The following is a 16,540-nucleotide window of genomic DNA, read 5'->3' as shown; positions in this document are numbered from 1 at the left end:
GCGTCCGGAGCCTGTGCTCCGCAACGGGAGAGGCCACAACAGTGAGAGGCCTGCGTACAGCAAAAAAAAAAAAAAAAAAAAAAAAAAGCTTTAGGGAAGGCCTGCCTGAGATCCAGGCTTGGAACTAGGCCCCACCCCAAGCAGGACAGCTGGGTGGATGACTCAGATGCTGCCCCCCCACTCCCGCCCTGGTGGCTTTACAAGAGACAGCAAGAGACAGGGTGGAGACAGAAGATGTCTTAAAGGGAGGGATGGGGGCCTGAATGTCTGCATCTTCTGCTCCCCGCTCCCCACTGCATCCTGGGATCCTTTCCTACCTCCTTCCTAAGGTTGTTTTGGTGGTGGTCTGGAACCGGGACTCCTGACAGGCAGTATGCACAAGTAGTTCTAGAGTTGAGTCTAGAGTTATGGGCTTGGGCTGCGGGACAGTGCCGGGGTCTGTGTCTTCCCATGCGGAACTGGTGGAGGAAGGCTGAGTCAGAAGTGGGGAGATCCCAGCCCCACAAAGCAGAAGCGTCTCTTCCCCCACAGACAAGGCCTGGGTGCTCGACGACTTCCTGAATTGCCCGCCTTTTGCGGCCCTGGTTGGGACAGGCAGGGGACCTGCCAGGCCCAGGTTCATCCAAGCTCTCATCAGGATAAGAAAAGCAAAAGCCAGAGAGGTATAGAGGCTTGTGCCATGTCACACAGCAAGGGAGTGACAGGTCAGGACTTGAGCACAGGCCTTCTGATTCTTAGTTATGTGCTCGTTACCATTAAACCTTACTTCTCTAGCTTAGGGGACAAGCTGGAGGATCTGGAAGGCGGGTTGGGATGACTGAGGCGCACTCCTGCAGTCTGGAGATTCCGCTCTGGGACCAGTGTTGTCTTAATGTTCTGCTGTCCTGCAGGGCCTGTTAACACGTGATCAATAGCCTTTGCCACATCCCATACCTGGGAAGACCCAGGGCCCTGCCAGGCCATGGATCATGAGACAGAGCTCAGGGAGGCTGGTGATTCCTGTCTTGAGACTGTCTTGGGACTTGTCATGGGAATTGTCTACCTGGATCTGCAGGAGGCTGTGCCCTTTGGCAGATACATAAGGATAACAGGGATGGAGGCCTTCGAGGGTACCTGGGCCCCAGTGCTCACCTGAGGGAGCTCCTGGTGTCATCTCTTCCCCCACCCCCACCCTGAAGTCCACATTCTTATTCAAAGGGAAAGAAGAAGGTACAGCTAACCCTGGGGGCTGAGCAGTAAGTACTCAAGGAGCCCAGGAGAAACAAGAAAGACAGTAATTCCTGCCAGGGCCCCGGATTGCCTTCCCACGGTTGATGCCCCCGGCCCAGCACATCCCCTGGCTTCCAGGAATCTGAGACTTACTCTTGCATGGGACGTGCCCATTGTCCCCACTCCCAGTCCCACCCCCAGTGATTCAGTAGCTCAGTGTCAGGGCTGAAGGCAGGGACAGCTGGGGGGACAACTGGTAGGAGATGCCTTTACCTACCAACTGTGCCCTCTGCTCCCCCTCCCTTGCCTCCCTCCTCCCCAGCCCCTGACCACCTCTAGCAGCTGCAGCAGGCAAGACCAGGTCTGGCTCAGAGGCCCAGGGCAGTTCATTCCATTCTCACCTCCCTGAGCCCCACCCTGTATACGGAAGATGACACAGGCCAAGCTCTAATATTCTTGGAGATAGCGGGAAAGAGGTTCTTTGGGGAAGGTTGCAGCATCTCCTACTGCTTAACAAGAGGCAAGGTGGTCCACCAACAAAATGACAGGTAGCAGGAGGTAGCGGAAACAGCCCTGGCCCTTGGTGTCCTTAGTTCTAGGCTTGGCCCTGCCGCTAAATTGCTGTGTGACCTTGAGCAAATCACCCCCCATCTCTGGATTTCCCTAGCTATAAAAGAAAGGGGTTAGGGCAGAAGGTCTCCAGAGATCCCTCCAGTTCCAGAGTAGTACAATGACACACAAAGTGAGAAAACAGTCCTCTAAAATACCACGCTATTAAGTATGAAAATCGAATATAATTAATAACCAAAGCTATTGACAATGGAAATATTTCCCACAAGCTTGGAATTAAAAATCCTAACACCCTCCTCTCTTTCTCAGAGAAAGTTTGTGAGAAACAGTTAACTATTATGGCATTATATCCTTGGCTTATGCTTTGTTTTTACTGCTAGTAGGAAAGGACACTACGTTTTTAATGTGTCTCCCTTCAGGACCTGTCACGTAGGCTGTATCATGCAGGAGAGGGAGAGTCCCATGGACCTGTGTTGGGGAAGAAGGGATGCTCTGGGGCAGGCAGGACTGTTAACCTTAGTGCTGGCCAGGATTAGACAGCATGAGCCTGGAATCAGAGGAAGGTGCAGGGGTGACCTTGAACTGCCCCCCTTCTATCGTTCCTGCACCCGCAACCTGAGGCTGGGCTGTGAGGAAGTCTTGGCCCTTAACAATCTCTCAAGGAAGGGGACAGTTTGGGAAGGAGGCGGGGCAGGGTGGGGGGGCAGGAGCTCCCCCTGCCCGTTTGTGGGAGAGGAAGCTTGAATCCTGCCTGTCGAAACCAGGAATAATTCTGGCTGGAATCCCAGGCCTGGCGGAGGAGCTGAGTCATGGTAGAGGGCAGAGTAGAGAGTGGACGGGAGACCCTGAACTTGTCCAGTCAGAGAAGAAAAGGCAGAGGGATGGCCTTTTATTAAAAACTGTGATGGGTGTTCTTGTTGAGTGGCAGCAAGAGGGATGAGGGCCTGAATCAGATGAGCGACAGATGGAGGGGAGCAGAACACAGGAGTCCCTTTAGGGACTGGCTCAGGGGAGTTAGAGACCCTTAATTTCAAGGGTCCCAGACCTGGGCAATTGAGAGGGGGCTGTTTGGGATTGCCAAGGCACCCCCTTCCTCCTCCCGAAGCTCCAACGCTGCCACCCTCTGCTGGCTGGGAGAGAGCATTGCATCTTCCCAGGCTAGAGTTGGAATGCAGTGGTACCAGAACTCCTCGGCCCTCCCCCACTTCCTCTCTCCATCTTGGGGTGCGGCTCCCACCCCCTTCCCGCTGTTGTCAGGGTTAATAACCATGAGCCACCAGGCAGAGGGTTAATACGTCCTAAGAAGGGACTGCTGAGTCACCTTCTTGTAGGGATCCCCTAAATGTCCCACCTTATGGCCAGTGGCCTCCCTCCCACCCCCAGGACATCCTACCTCTTCCCAGGCCTTCCGTCTCCCCTCCACACCCCCACTTCTTTTGGTCTGTCCCCAGGCCTCAGCCCTGCATTTTGATGACAACACAGGAATAATTTCTGGAGAAACAGGCCGGGAAGAAGGAAAGTGGAGTTTAGCACGGGACCTGGAGGGAGCGGTTGGTCAGGAAGCCCGCTGCCTGTTGTCCAGGACCCCAGCGCCCTGGCCTCTGGCCGCAGGCCTCTCCTGCCTCTGTACAATGCCACGTTGATACACCCAGCAGCTGTGACTCAGGCCTGGCCCCCTGCCAGTCCCAGTGCCTCTGCTGGAGTTGGGTCTGAACGTGTAACAGGCCTCCTGTCCCCCTTCTCAGCACCAGTTCCCCCATCCCAACCCTCCCTCTGCTTGGAATTAGACCTGGCTTTGTCTGGGGCGAAGACAGCTGGGAGCCTGGTGGCTCTGGAAGGGGATCTGAGGACCCTCAGACCCCGAGCATATGTGGCAGGTGTCACGCCCAAGGGAGGCGTGCGGAAGCAGAGCCGTGCCTGCTGTGGGTGCATGTGCCTGCGTGGGGAGGCCCATGCACCCACATACTGGGGGTCGACCTCTACCATGTGCTTTCCAGGTGCAAGACATTCAGAACTTCACAGGGTGGCGTTTGGGGGAGGCTCAAGGGACTTCTAAGTCCCTGGAACACCTGCCCCCCTCAGTTCCTCTCTTCAAGGTCTCCTTTCCAGAGAGGGCTGGTGCCTTGAATGCCAGAGTGGGGAACCAGATGTCCCAGCCTATCCACGTCCTGCCCATACCTGAAAGTGATGGCAGGCCCACAGACCAGCCAAGAACCCAAGCAGTGTTACTTTTGGGGGTGGGGGACCGTCGAACTTCATGGCTCCACACACAGCTGTGGAAGTAGCTGATGTTTGAAGGCTCTTTTCACTAGGTCTCTGTATCATCACTCTCAGACTGCGGTGGCTCCCAGCAATTGAGCAGAAGTCGAAGTGTCTTCCAGGCTCTCTCCCTGGGTGTCTCTGTCTACTTTCTGCGCCCCCTGTGTGTGTCATGCCATTTTCTGTGTCTGTCTCCATCTGTTGTGAGTGTCCTCAGGTGACCGGGTGGGCAGGGTTTTGGGGTCTGAGGCTGCTCTTCTCCAGGCCTCGGTTTCCCCATCTGTGGAAGGGCAGGAGTTGGTCCAGGAGGAGGTCCCCCTAGAAGCCTTGAGCTCCTCCTAGTCTCAGGGCATTTGGGGACATACAGAAAAAGCCCCGAGACACCCTTATTACTGGAAAGAGAATAAACCAGCAGATAAAACAACAGCTGAACGCACTTGGAATAGGAGAGAGGGCTGGGACTGGATCTGGAGGCGCAGGGCTGAGGCGGGGCTCAAATGGAGGTGGGGGCGTGGATTTGGATAGGTGGAGGGAGGGAAGGATACATTTCAGTGGGGGGAGTTGCTGGAACAAACGGAGGAACGTGCGGCCGGCTTGGGGTGGCCCGTTGGAGACGCCCCATCACCTGGCAGGGAGTCAGCCTGGGCAGAGGTCTAGACCCCTGGGAGGAGAAGGGAGAACTCTCGCCAAGCCAGGAGGGCTGGGACTCACTGCTCTGCCCCCAGCCCTGCTCTGCCCTGCTCAGCCACAGGGGGGCTCCCTTTCCTGTGAGGCAGGAGACGCTCTGGGGCTCAGGGCCCTTCGTGCGCCTGCCTCCCCTCCCCCTCCTCCCGTCGACCCTCGGCGATGGGGAACTCGGAGGGCCGGTGAGGCTGGGGCGTGGCCAGTGAGGGGACAGGGGCGGGTCTGAGGGAGCCCCGGCTGGGCTGGTCCGGCTCCCCCACCGCCCCCTTGGCCATCTGCCCCTCCCACTTCTAATTTTTAGCCCCAGCCCGTTGTCGCTGCTCCCCTTGTCTCTTCCTCAGCTCAGCGGAGGAAATGGGGGCCTCTCCCTCGGGGCCTAGCAAGTTGCTCCCGGCAAGCGGGCCCAAACAGGCCTGCGGCTGGCCCTGGCCTCCATATCTGGCATCCGAGCTGGGCTGAGGAGGGTGACTCAGCGGGCGGGTCAGCGCCTGGCCCAGTGCCCACCTCAGCCCCTTTGCTGTGCTGCGTGCCTTTCTCCCCCCGCCCCCGCCCCCCTAGGCAACCCCCAGAGTCCTGGCCTGCAGTGGCCCTGGAGCCTGGCTTCCCTATCCCACCAGCCAGCCTCAGAGTAACAGAGCCCCAGCCTGGGGCCACACGCGCCAGCTCCCAGGTCTCATTTCTACCTTATTCTTTTCCTCTCTGCTCCCCTGCCCTCCCCCACCCCACTCGTCCCTCCTTCAGCGATCAGATATGCCAGACGTGGGAAGAGTTAGAAACAGGATGCCCAGCCCTTCTTGCCTCATGGGCCCGCTGGGATGGAGCCACTCCTGTGTGGGAGGAGCCTGGCGGATGGGAGGGAGAAGCCGGCAACCCACTGGCATGGCACGGGGCCTGGGGCAGGACGTGGGTAAAGCCAGGGTCTCCCCTGTGAGCACCAGAGGATTTCCCGACCCCTGCCAGGGTATTGTGTGCTTGAGGATGAGTCACCTGTGGAGTCCCTGGTTCCCACCCTTCCAGCTCCCCTTGCCTGCCCCACCCTGTCCTCCCTGCCAGCCCAGTCCTCCCTGCCGTAGCTGTGGGGCAGCAGTCAGCATGTGCCTGGCTTTCCCACCGCCAACCCCCAGTGGACTCAGGCACGGGCAGCAGCACCACTCTGGGGCTGAACGCCTGGCCAGTGTCTGCTTGGGGTCCCTGCTAGGGCTGAAGACCCCAACTAGGGAAGAAATGGCATTTGGAGCTGGTGGTCAGGCAAGACTGGGGAGGAGGTTGGAGAGGCACTGGGTTCCACACTGCCACCCCCAGCCGTCTCTTGGGGAGTGCTTGTAGCTCCCTGGCCACAGAGCTCCTGAGGTCTGAGTCATGAGCCCATGGGTGATAGCAGCTGCTTCCCCACAGAGGGGAGCTCCCCAAACACGGCTGAGAAAACCACAAAGTCTCTTCCTTGCTTCCCTCTCTTTGCTTGGGGTTTCCCTCATCTGCAGGGTGTGTCTTAGTCCTTTCATCGCATGTCTTTTAAGCTCTAATCAAAGCCGCCAGGAGGGGAAGGAAGATCGCCCCCTTAATTTCTCTGGAGGCCATTATAGCACGGGAGGTGGAGCAGTACATCAGTGATTTCCAGCTCTGCTCCCGACTTGCTGTAGGACCCTGGAGGGACCCTGGACGTAGCTCTCTGTACCTGTTTCCTGGCTCACGTAGTATTAGCACCTATCTCAGTAGGGAAGCTGTGGAGATTAAGTGAGTTAATATTACATTTAGAGCAGTGTCTTGTACGCAATTAGGTGTGTTTGCTGTCATTATATGATTATTAGTATTAGTCTGAGTAGTAGTATTAATATTAGTATTACTACCACCCCACCTTTGGGAGCAGTAGGAACTGAAGAGGTTATACTGAAGGACAAAATCCTGCAGTTGTCAGGCTGTGTGAGCCCCCGAGGACAGGGACCGTGCAGCTCCGTTGTTTTCCTCTGTCAGTGCTGCGTTGCACTGCCACAGGAAAGGTATTTCCAGGGAGAACTTCTGAAGTTCCTCTTCTGGTGTCTGAGGAGGCCAGGGAGGCGGGACTAAGGAAGAGACACCCTTGAGATGCCTTCCAAAAGCATCATGGCGCTCCTTCCTGCTTCTCCCAGCTCAGGCTGGCTGGATCTGGGAGCCCTCTTTCCCCTGCTGGCTTCTCTGCTCTCTCTAGACCTGTGGCTTAGGAGGAGGAGGAGGGGGAGGGGGAGGAGGGTGGGGAGGGGGAGGAGTCCTGATCAGCAGCCAGAATTCACTGTGACTGCCCCCCCCCCCCCGCCGCCGGTCCCCATAGCTGCTTGCTGTGCTTGACACTGGGTCACTCACCTTCCTCCTCTGTGCCTCAGTTTACTCATCTGTACAAGGAGAGGGTTAAGCTGAACGTATGCTCAGCTCCTTCTAGTTCTCTAAATTCTGAGAACCTCCCAGGATGGCCAGCTGCAGCCGTTAGCCTGCAGGGTAGAGAGGCCTCTTGGCTGGGAAGTCCCTGCCAACCTTGGAGTCAGCCCAAGGGCCTCGGAATCTATGTCTGCTGTGTTGCTTCGCTTTACCAGCGGTTTTTCTTCTTTTTCCCTCCTCCCACTGCAGCTGCCTCAGCTTCGGAAAAGTTCTGAAGTCATGGAAAGTTGGGGCTATGCTCCCAGCCAGGGGCTGGGCCGGATGGCAGCCAAAACCTGAGCTGGGTTTTGACTTTATTTTTAGCTTTTCTGGCTGAGACGGAGGAGGGGAGACATCCTCCAGATCTGGAAGGGCCTCTTTTCACAGGAGACAGACACTGTTGCATTAAACAGCTTGTTCTGAGATGTGGCCAGAGGCCTGGACAGAGCAAGCGTACAGGCTGGGGGTGCTCCCCCCAGGTCTTCGGGTCCTTCCCTTGCCTGTCTGGGCGTTGCTCTGTCCCCCTCCCAGTGGAGCCCAGTTGGAGGGGAGGTGGCTCCTGTTTGAAATCTAAGCTGGTGGCAGGAGAACACCGTCTCAGTCTCGGGCCCTCCCTCCAGAGCTGCCTCCAGTCTAGCCTTCTCCATCCTGCTTCACAGTGAATTGTTGGGTCTCCTGGAGCTGAGGGCTTTGGTGGCAGGAGAAAAATGTTGGCAGGGCCACTTTTCTCCTTTCCAGGATAGAAATTTTTCCCCCTGCCCACGTTTGGTTTTCCTTTTTTCCATCTGCCATGGTGGGTTCATGCTTGAAGTCTGATGAGTTACAGATGGCAGCTGGGACCAGGCCCCTTGGCTCTTTCCTTCCACTCCCTGGGTCTAGTGGTTTCTCTCACCACGCATTGCTGAAGGGATCATTACAACTGAAAAGTTCTTGGGTTCCCCAGAGGTCTTTAAGAAAATAGGATCCCTCTATTTCTCTAGGTCACTCTCCAGCAAAAATCATCAGCGGCCCAGAAAGGGGAGGGAGGTGGCAGAGGCAACCCCTGTTTGGTTGGTTCTAGCTAAAGCTTTACCCAGTTTGAGGAGTGGGGAGGTTCAAGGCTGGAACCCAGATGGACCTGGAGACCTGGGGGTCACATCTGGAGCCAGATGCTGAGGCCTGTGGTCGATGCTCTGATGAGGCCCAGAGGGAGGGAGGCTGGAATCCCTGTTCTCTGTCCAGATCAGGGGACCCAGACTGGGTATGAGAAAGGGAAGTGTCAGTACCATGCCTGGTTGTCCTCATCCCAGGTCTCCCTGAGCCTTAACCAGACTTTCCCTCCCAGCAGTCCCCCGTGTGTAAAAGGGACTAGGGGAGGTGACAGACACCTTTAGGTCTCAAACTGATAAGTGTTAGGGACACACAGACCCAAGGCCTAGGAGCCTGGCTGTCTGGGTACCCGCAGGGAAGGAGGCTTGTCTGAATGGAAGGTGGGTGGAGTCGGGGGGGGAAGGTTAAGGCCCTCTGTGGGAAGGGGCAGGAGACAAAGGTGGCTCTGTCTCTTTGGGAAGGAATGGGAGGGGAGAGAGGGAAAAGCATTCATCTCACGGGATCGAGCTTTGCCCTTGGCTCCAGGCACGTTCCTGAGCACTGAGTCATGGGAAGGGTGGAGAAGCAGGAAGGGGGTTTTGGGGACCTTGCGGGAAGTGGGAGTCCAGCCCCAGAGGCAGGCAGATGCAAACAAACCAAAGCCAAGGATGCCCTCCCCTGGCAGTTTGAGGGATAGCAGAGCCAGGCCCCACAGCTGACCTCCCAGAACCTGACTTCTCTCTCTCCCTGGGGAACCTGGCTCTCTCTAAGAACACAGACTCCTCTTAAACCCACTCTTCCCTGGCTTCTTTAGCAATACCAAGAAGGAGGGAGACTTGATGGCTGCCCAGGCCCGGCTCAAGGACCTGGAGGCTCTGCTCAACTCCAAGGAGGCCGCACTGAGCACTGCTCTCAGTGAGAAACGCACGCTGGAGGGCGAGCTGCATGACCTGCGGGGGCAAGTGGCCAAGGTGAGGCCCGCCCGTGATGCCACCTGACACCTGTCCCCCCCTCCCCTGCCAAATGCACACTCACTCTTCCACCCCAGGCCCCCTCAGGAGGTGCCCGGTCTGACCTGTCACATGGCATCAGAGCCATTCCTATGTCCTACCATCGTTGCACCCATCCAGACCATATTGCATCCTCCTTTGCTGCCCATGGTGTCTAGCACGGTGAATTTAAAAGAATCCACAAGCCATTTCCATTTAACTTTGCAATGAATTGTGCCTGGCCCTGGATCCCTCCCGGTTTGGCCCTGCTATAGAGAGCCATGACCTCTCTGGGAGGCAGGAGAGGATGTAGACTGTCCACAGAGCCCTGATCGGGAGCTGATGGTCGATCACATATGGATGCATGTTCTCAGTGCTCAGCATGTATACGATGGTCTTTACTTTCAAAACACTTTGCTATCGATTCTAGCCTCTAATCTCTCATGTTACAAGCTAAGGAACAGAATCAAAGAAGCTGGCTTGTTCCCAATCTCACAGCCACATCTGCTCAGAGCAGGGCCAGGACTAGAGACAGTTACCAAGCTTCTGTCCTGGGCTCTCTTCCCTCCTAGGCCCTGCCGCCACGGTACACCGTGGAGAGACCAGGAGAAGCCAGCAGGTTGACAAGAAAACCAAGGCTGGGCCATTCTCCTCCCAGGTCCTGCCCCCAACCCTTCCCAGCTGCACTGCCCAGCTTGTGCTTTCTAAGATGAAGATCTAAGACAGGTGCTCCCCTGCTCGAGCTTCAGAGGATCGTTTCGTGGCAGATAAGGGCGCGTCTCTCCATGATCAAGCCCCTGCCTTCCAGTCTGGCCACCTGTGCTGTCACTCTACCCGCTGAGCCCTGTCCTTCAGGCTTCAGCAGTACTGAGCCTTCTGGAGATCCTGAAGTGCACATGTGTGCCTGCATCCCTCTGTGCCTTTGCACTTGGCTCCTGTCTGCCCCACTCACCTGTCCTTCAGATCTCAGCCTCTTGGAGGCCTTCCTGGAAGCCCCCTCTACCACCCCAGGCACACTTTGGTTCCTTCCCTCATATTCCTTCTGTACTCTGGACATACTTCCTTTATAGCAATTTCTATGTTGTGCCAGAGAAAGGAGGCACTGTCTTTTTTTTCTTAGCACAGTACCTACCCAGAGTCATTACTGTGAGGGAATAAATATATTATTACCTCTGTGGGTATCCAAGGCTCTCACTCCCCTAGACCTGTTTCTGCACATATAAAGGGATGTGCTGGACGCAGCCCACTTCTCAGCTTCCTTCCAGCTCTGATGTCCTATGATCCTTCTCCCTGACCTCTGCCCGCTTCCTCTCAGCTCGAGGCAGCCCTGGGTGAGGCCAAGAAGCAACTTCAGGATGAGATGCTGCGGCGGGTAGATGCTGAGAACAGGCTGCAGACGCTGAAGGAAGAGCTGGACTTCCAGAAGAACATCTACAGCGAGGTGGGAACTGTGTCCTGCAGACCGGAGGACCAGGGCTGGGTGGTGACAGATGTCAGAGCTGGAGCTGGGGGATCAGCTGTGTGCAGAGCTCCCTGCCTGACTCCTTTGTACTAGTGGATGGGGAGTTGTGGGGTGGCCAGCCCCCAGGTTAAAGTGGGGCTTCACAGTGACTCCATTCAGGGTTAGGACTGGGCCGGGAACTTGGGTTTCATCCTTGAAGGACTAGTTCTGATTTTGGTTTCTGGGTCCAACCCTTCCAGGAGCTTCGTGAGACCAAGCGCCGCCATGAGACGCGCCTGGTGGAGATTGATAATGGGAAGCAGCGTGAGTTTGAGAGCCGGCTGGCGGATGCCCTGCAGGAGCTGCGGGCCCAGCACGAGGACCAGGTGGAACAGTACAAGAAGGAACTGGAGAAGACCTATTCTGCCAAGGTGCTCATTCTCCCGTGGCTCCCTTGCTGCCTCTGCCCCCAGCAGCCCTCCACCCGCCCACCCTGAGATGTCCTGTGGGAGATCAGGAGGACGGTAGCAGGAGCTCAGGGTACCCGGGACCTGAGGCTGCAGCAGGGATGCCCTTCTCAGGTCCCTCCCGCCTTTGGTCACTGCAGCCCTAACCCTGTGTCCGCCCCTCCAGCTGGATAATGCCAGGCAGTCAGCCGAGAGGAACAGCAACCTGGTGGGGGCCGCGCACGAGGAGCTGCAGCAGTCCCGCGTCCGCATCGACAGCCTCTCCGCCCAGCTCAGCCAGCTCCAGAAGCAGGTGATGCCCCCACCCCGCCCCTCCCCCATCAGCCAATGGTCTGGGCAGGATGTCGCGTGGAAGTCCTGAGGAGGGGAGGGTAGTGGACAGAACATGCCCCCAGGACCACAGGCTGAGTAAGAAGCCTAGGATTTGGAGTCAGATGACCTGTTTGCTGTTCCAGGACTACCTCTTATCTCGCCTGTAAGACCTTCGCTTCTCAGAGCCTTGGTTTTCCCATTTGAATATGGAGATCATTCTTATCCTCCCTAACTCATAGATCTGCCACGAGACCCAGTGTGAGGTTTTAAAAGCATCAATATTCTTCTAGCTGGCTGTGCCACTTGTGGCAGAGGAAATAGGTTCTAGCCTCAGATTAAGAGATTTCAGTTGGATATTGAGAAGGACTCCCCAGTCGTCACCAGCCAGCCGAGGCCACATTAGAGCCATAAAAGGAGATCCTGGGGAGGATAGCTGGGTGTCCCCTGCCCCTTAACGTCTCCATACTTGGGACCCTTGGGAGCTCATCAGACCCCTGCCCCCCGTCACCCAGCTGGCGGCCAAGGAAGCAAAGCTGCGGGACCTGGAGGACTCGCTGGCCCGTGAGCGGGACACCAGCCGGCGGCTGCTGGCGGACAAGGAGCGGGAGATGGCGGAAATGCGGGCAAGGATGCAACAGCAGCTGGACGAGTACCAGGAGCTGCTGGACATCAAGCTGGCCCTGGACATGGAGATCCACGCCTACCGCAAGCTCCTGGAGGGCGAGGAGGAGAGGTGGGCTGTGCGGGAGACTGGGAGGTGCTAGCGGCCGCCTCTGGCCTGCCACCGGCCTTGACTAGGGCCCCCACCCTGTCTCCCCCTCCGCAGGCTACGCCTGTCCCCCAGCCCCACCTCACAGCGCAGCCGCGGCCGGGCCTCCTCCCACTCGTCCCAGACACAGAGTGGGGGCAGCATCACCAAAAAGCGCAAGCTGGAGTCCACGGAGAGCCGCAGCAGCTTCTCCCAGCACGCTCGCACCAGCGGGCGTGTGGCCGTGGAGGAGGTGGATGAGGAGGGCAAGTTCGTACGCCTGCGCAACAAGTCCAATGAGGTAGTCCCCCAGGTTGAGTCTAAGAGAGTGCATCTGGGTTAGGGAGAAAACCTGGAAAGTGAAGGGATGGAGTTTGCGGGGAGGGCTGTTCCTCCCATCAGAGGCAGACCAGGGCAGTGTGGGTATCTCCTCCACACTCTGGTTCCAGTCCTGGCTCCGGGACTCATCGGTGGCGGTGAGACCTTCCACAATTTATTTAACCTCTCAGAGCATCGGTTTCCTCATCTGCAAAATGGGCATAATAATAGTCCCTAACCCTTTGAATTCTTGGGAAGATGAAAGTACTGAGTGTGTTTGGCACAGCATAAGAGCCCATAGATGTAGCTATTATTTATCCTTGAGGGGGAAGGCAGCGAGGGGCGGAATAGTGTGAGATAAACCCAAGAGCCTGAACGAGCCTCCCCCAACCTTCCCTTTCTCTCCCTGGCAGGACCAGTCCATGGGCAACTGGCAGATCAAGCGCCAGAATGGAGATGATCCTCTCCTGACCTACCGCTTCCCGCCAAAGTTCACTCTGAAGGCTGGTCAGGTGGTGACGGTGAGTGGCAGGGTGTTTGGGACTCTGGGGTGGCCTCGGGTGGGCATGGGTTGGCCTGAGGATGGGAGTGCTGGAGTGAGCACCCTTCTCTAATTCTCCCTCCCCCAGATCTGGGCTGCAGGAGCTGGGGCCACCCATAGCCCCCCTACCGACTTGGTATGGAAGGCACAGAACACCTGGGGCTGTGGAAACAGCCTGCGCACGGCTCTCATCAACTCCACTGGGGAAGTGAGTATGCTGCAGACTGGCCTCTTACTGGACAAAGCTCCCCTGATGGCCAAAGTAGGAGCCAGCTGCCCCCAACCCAAAGGGGCCAATTCAGGGCCACTTTCTCCCAGCTCTCCTGTGCAGTCCCAGGCCCCAAACCCTCCACCCAGTGTGCAGACCCAAAGGTGCCTCCCCCAGCAGCAGGAGGGGTGGAGGTTAGACTGTGAGGATTGTTAAGGCAGACCATGTTCCTACCCAGAGAGTTTGACAGTGTCACCCTGGGGTAGAAACAAGTTCCGTAGCTCCAGTACCACAGAGGACAGAGTAAACAGCAGGCTGGACAAAGGGCAGACCACTCGAAGGTTCTTAGGTGGTCACTGGGTTGGGTATGCTACACACCCCTCCCCTGGCCCTGAGCCCCTAACCCCTGGGGCTCTCGTATCCCCGGCAGGAGGTGGCCATGCGCAAGCTGGTGCGCTCAGTGACTATGGTTGAGGATGACGAGGATGAGGATGGAGATGACCTGCTCCATCACCACCACGTGAGTGGCAGCCGCCGCTGAGGCCAAGCCCACGCTGGGGCACCCAGTCAGGCCTGGGGACAGCCTCTCCCTGGCCTCCCCGTGCCCCAAAAATCTTTTCATTAAAGAATGTTTTGGAACTTCACTTGCTGCCCTGGCTTTTCTTCTCTCTCCTCCCTGTACCTTGAACAGGGAACCCAGGTGTCTGGGTTCCCTACTCTGGTAAGGAAGGGAGTGGAACTTTCTGATGCCATGGAGTCAGTCTTCCCATGGGAGCAGTGGACAAGGGTCTGGATTTGTCTCCTGGGACAGGGATGGGAGGACAGATGTGGGGCACCCAGCCCTGCCTCTCTCCCCCAATTTCTGCTGCATGCATCTCCTTTCTTGTCTCCTCCCCATTCCTGTCACCTGCATGGCCTCTCATCTCCCCTGTGTTTCCTGGGAGAACGGTCTCTCTCACCCACCCCACTTCCCAATTAATTTTGCATGCCCGCTGCTCTACAAGCTTGCACACTCTCTCTCCTTGCCTTCTTAAGCTCAGAATAGCTAGGACAGAGTCAAAGCCACAACTCCCATTCCCTGTCTTCTGTCCCCAAGTCTTCCTGACCCTGCGCCCTTTCGTGTGCTCCCTTCCCAGCCCCGGCCGCCTAAACCCTATCGCCCACCCGCCGTTAGGTTTGGTTAGGTTACTTGAGCGCAGAACCCCACCTTCCCGCCTGGCAACTGGGAGCCTGCAGGAGCGCGGAGCCTGGGTGTTGGGCCTGAGCAGTCAGTCTCAGACTCGCCGTCCGGCCTGAGCCTTGTCTCCCTCCTCAGGGCTCCCACGGCAGCAGCTCGGGGGACCCCGCCGAGTACAACCTGCGCTCGCGCACCGTGCTGTGCGGGACGTGCGGGCAGCCTGCAGACAAGGCGTCTGCCAGCAGCTCGGGAGCCCAGGTGGGCGGATCCATCTCCTCTGGCTCCTCCGCGTCCAGTGTCACAGTCACTCGCAGCTACCGCAGTGTGGGGGGCAGTGGGGGTGGCAGCTTCGGGGACAGCCTGGTCACCCGCTCCTACCTCCTGGGCAACTCCAGACCCCGAACCCAGGTGAGTTGTCCCTCTGCCTCCACACCCCCACAGGCAGGGGGCCCTGGTCCCTGAGGATTAGGGTGGCCCTGTGGGGGGAGAGCCTTCTCTTCCGCAGCCCGGGGGAGTGGGAGCCTCCTCCCCGAAGCCCCAAGATCCTAGATGGTCGCTCCCGCGTCCTGCCCCTCCTGTCTGAGCCCCAGATTGGAGGGCAGGGGCGGGGCGGGGGGTAAGGGGAGGGAGGGTACGGGCCAGGTGCTACTGCTCACTCCTCTCCCCTTCTCTCTTCTCTCTTAGAGCCCCCAGAACTGCAGCATCATGTAATCTGAGACCTGCCAGGCAGGGATGGGGGCGGAGGCTTCCTGCTTCCTCCTCACCTCATGCCCACCCCTGCCCTGCCCCTCCTGGGAAGGGGCTTGAAGCCAAAGAAAAATACCCCTTTGTTTTTTCTTCTATGTTTTTGTTTTTTTCTAAGAGAAGTTATTTTCTACAGTGGTTTTATACTGAAGGAAAAACATAAGCCCCCCCAAAAAGTGCATCTATCTCAATCCCCCTCTTTTTTCCCCTGCTTCTGGGAAACTCCATATCTGCCTTAAAACCAAAGAGGGAGCCAAGGGAAAGGGATGCTTTTTACAGAGCCTAGTTTTTGCTTTTCTGCCCTGCCTGCTGCCCCCATCCCGGGGACCCTGTGACATGGTGCCTGAGAGGCAGGTGTGGAGTCTTCTCCGCCAGCCTCCGAGGGAGTAGGGCTGAGCCAGGCCCCTGGGCCATCCCCCATCGTTCCACTACACCTGGCTGCGGCTCCTCCGCCTGCCCCGCCCCCAGTTCCCCCCTGCCCCCAGCCCCGGGATGACTTGATTCTCCCAGGTACCAGCTGCGCTTGCTTTTTCTGTATGTTATTTAGACAAGAGATGGGAATGAGGTGGGAGGGAGAAGGAGAGTGAAGAAAAGTTAGAATGAGCCTGCCGTCACCCAGCTTCAGAGCCAGGGGTGGGCTCTGCCCAGTCACTGGAGGTCGAGGTCAAGTGGATGTAGGGGAGGAGGGAGAGGGAGGCTGACTAGAAAAGGGGAGAGCCTGCTGGGGCCCCACCACAGAGGAGGAAGGTGAGGAAGGGTGGAGGGTGTGTGGCAGTGGATTTTGGCAAAACACTAAGGAGCCCCTTTCCTCCCATTTCCCATCTGCACCCCTTCTCTCCTCCCCAAATCAATACACTAGTTGTTTCTACCCCTGGCTGCTGTGGTGTCTGTCTTTGTTGGTGGGCGTCACTGTGTGTTCTGAGGGGCAGACAGACAGACACACACACACACACAAATGTCGCTCAGTCACCGCATCCTCACGCCGCCCAGCCTTGCCCCTGCTCTAGGGGAGATGCGACAAGGCCCTCAGAGCTTCAGATGCACATCTGGGCACCCAGCGGTGACTGATGGGGAGAGGCTCTGACCTGAGCATTGCCCACCCAGTGCAGGGCTCTCTCTCCATAAGTCCCTCAGAGAAGCAGAGCCTGAAGGAGAGCATTTCCTTCCAAACTTTCTTCAACCAGCCAGCACTTAGCGAGCACCTTCTTCGTGCTGCACCCTGAACTCCGCGTGAATACCGAGACTTATGATGATATGGACCCAGTCTGAGGGTGGTGACATCTTAGGACCTGGGGCAAGGACAGGTGGGGAGGAGGGAATAGAAGCCAGTGAGAGCAGCAGGAAAGGGGCAGGACTGACTTCGCAAGCAAGCAGTTAATGTCCCTCAGCGCCACATTCCATGCTCAGCTCAGGGACA

General features: G+C 57.5%; 1 protein-coding gene across 2 annotated transcripts in view; it reads left to right on the top strand.

The window, feature by feature from the left end:
• LMNA (lamin A/C) overlaps positions 1-15,997 on the top strand; it is a 19,976-nt gene extending 3,979 nt beyond the window's left edge. The window contains exons 2-12 of one of the 2 annotated variants that reach the window (XM_007110376.4): positions 8,993-9,149; positions 10,483-10,608; positions 10,869-11,039; positions 11,242-11,367; positions 11,900-12,120; positions 12,214-12,436; positions 12,867-12,974; positions 13,083-13,202; positions 13,633-13,722; positions 14,518-14,787; positions 15,064-15,997. In XM_007110376.4, the coding sequence (XP_007110438.1) occupies positions 8,993-9,149; positions 10,483-10,608; positions 10,869-11,039; positions 11,242-11,367; positions 11,900-12,120; positions 12,214-12,436; positions 12,867-12,974; positions 13,083-13,202; positions 13,633-13,722; positions 14,518-14,787; positions 15,064-15,090 (1,639 nt within the window). In that variant the 3' untranslated portion in view covers positions 15,091-15,997. Of the gene's footprint in view, positions 1-8,992; positions 9,150-10,482; positions 10,609-10,868; positions 11,040-11,241; positions 11,368-11,570; positions 11,578-11,869; positions 12,121-12,213; positions 12,437-12,866; positions 12,975-13,082; positions 13,203-13,632; positions 13,723-14,517; positions 14,788-15,063 lie in introns of those variants that run through there. The other variant, XM_055083006.1, reaches the window with a different exon arrangement.
• The last annotated feature ends 543 nt before the right edge of the window (positions 15,998-16,540 follow it).

The sequence above is a fragment of the Physeter macrocephalus genome, unplaced genomic scaffold (assembly GCF_002837175.3).
Source record: "Physeter macrocephalus isolate SW-GA unplaced genomic scaffold, ASM283717v5 random_452, whole genome shotgun sequence".
Classification (NCBI taxonomy): Eukaryota; Metazoa; Chordata; class Mammalia; order Artiodactyla; family Physeteridae; genus Physeter; species Physeter macrocephalus.
This window is presented reverse-complemented; position numbering and strand designations above follow the sequence as displayed.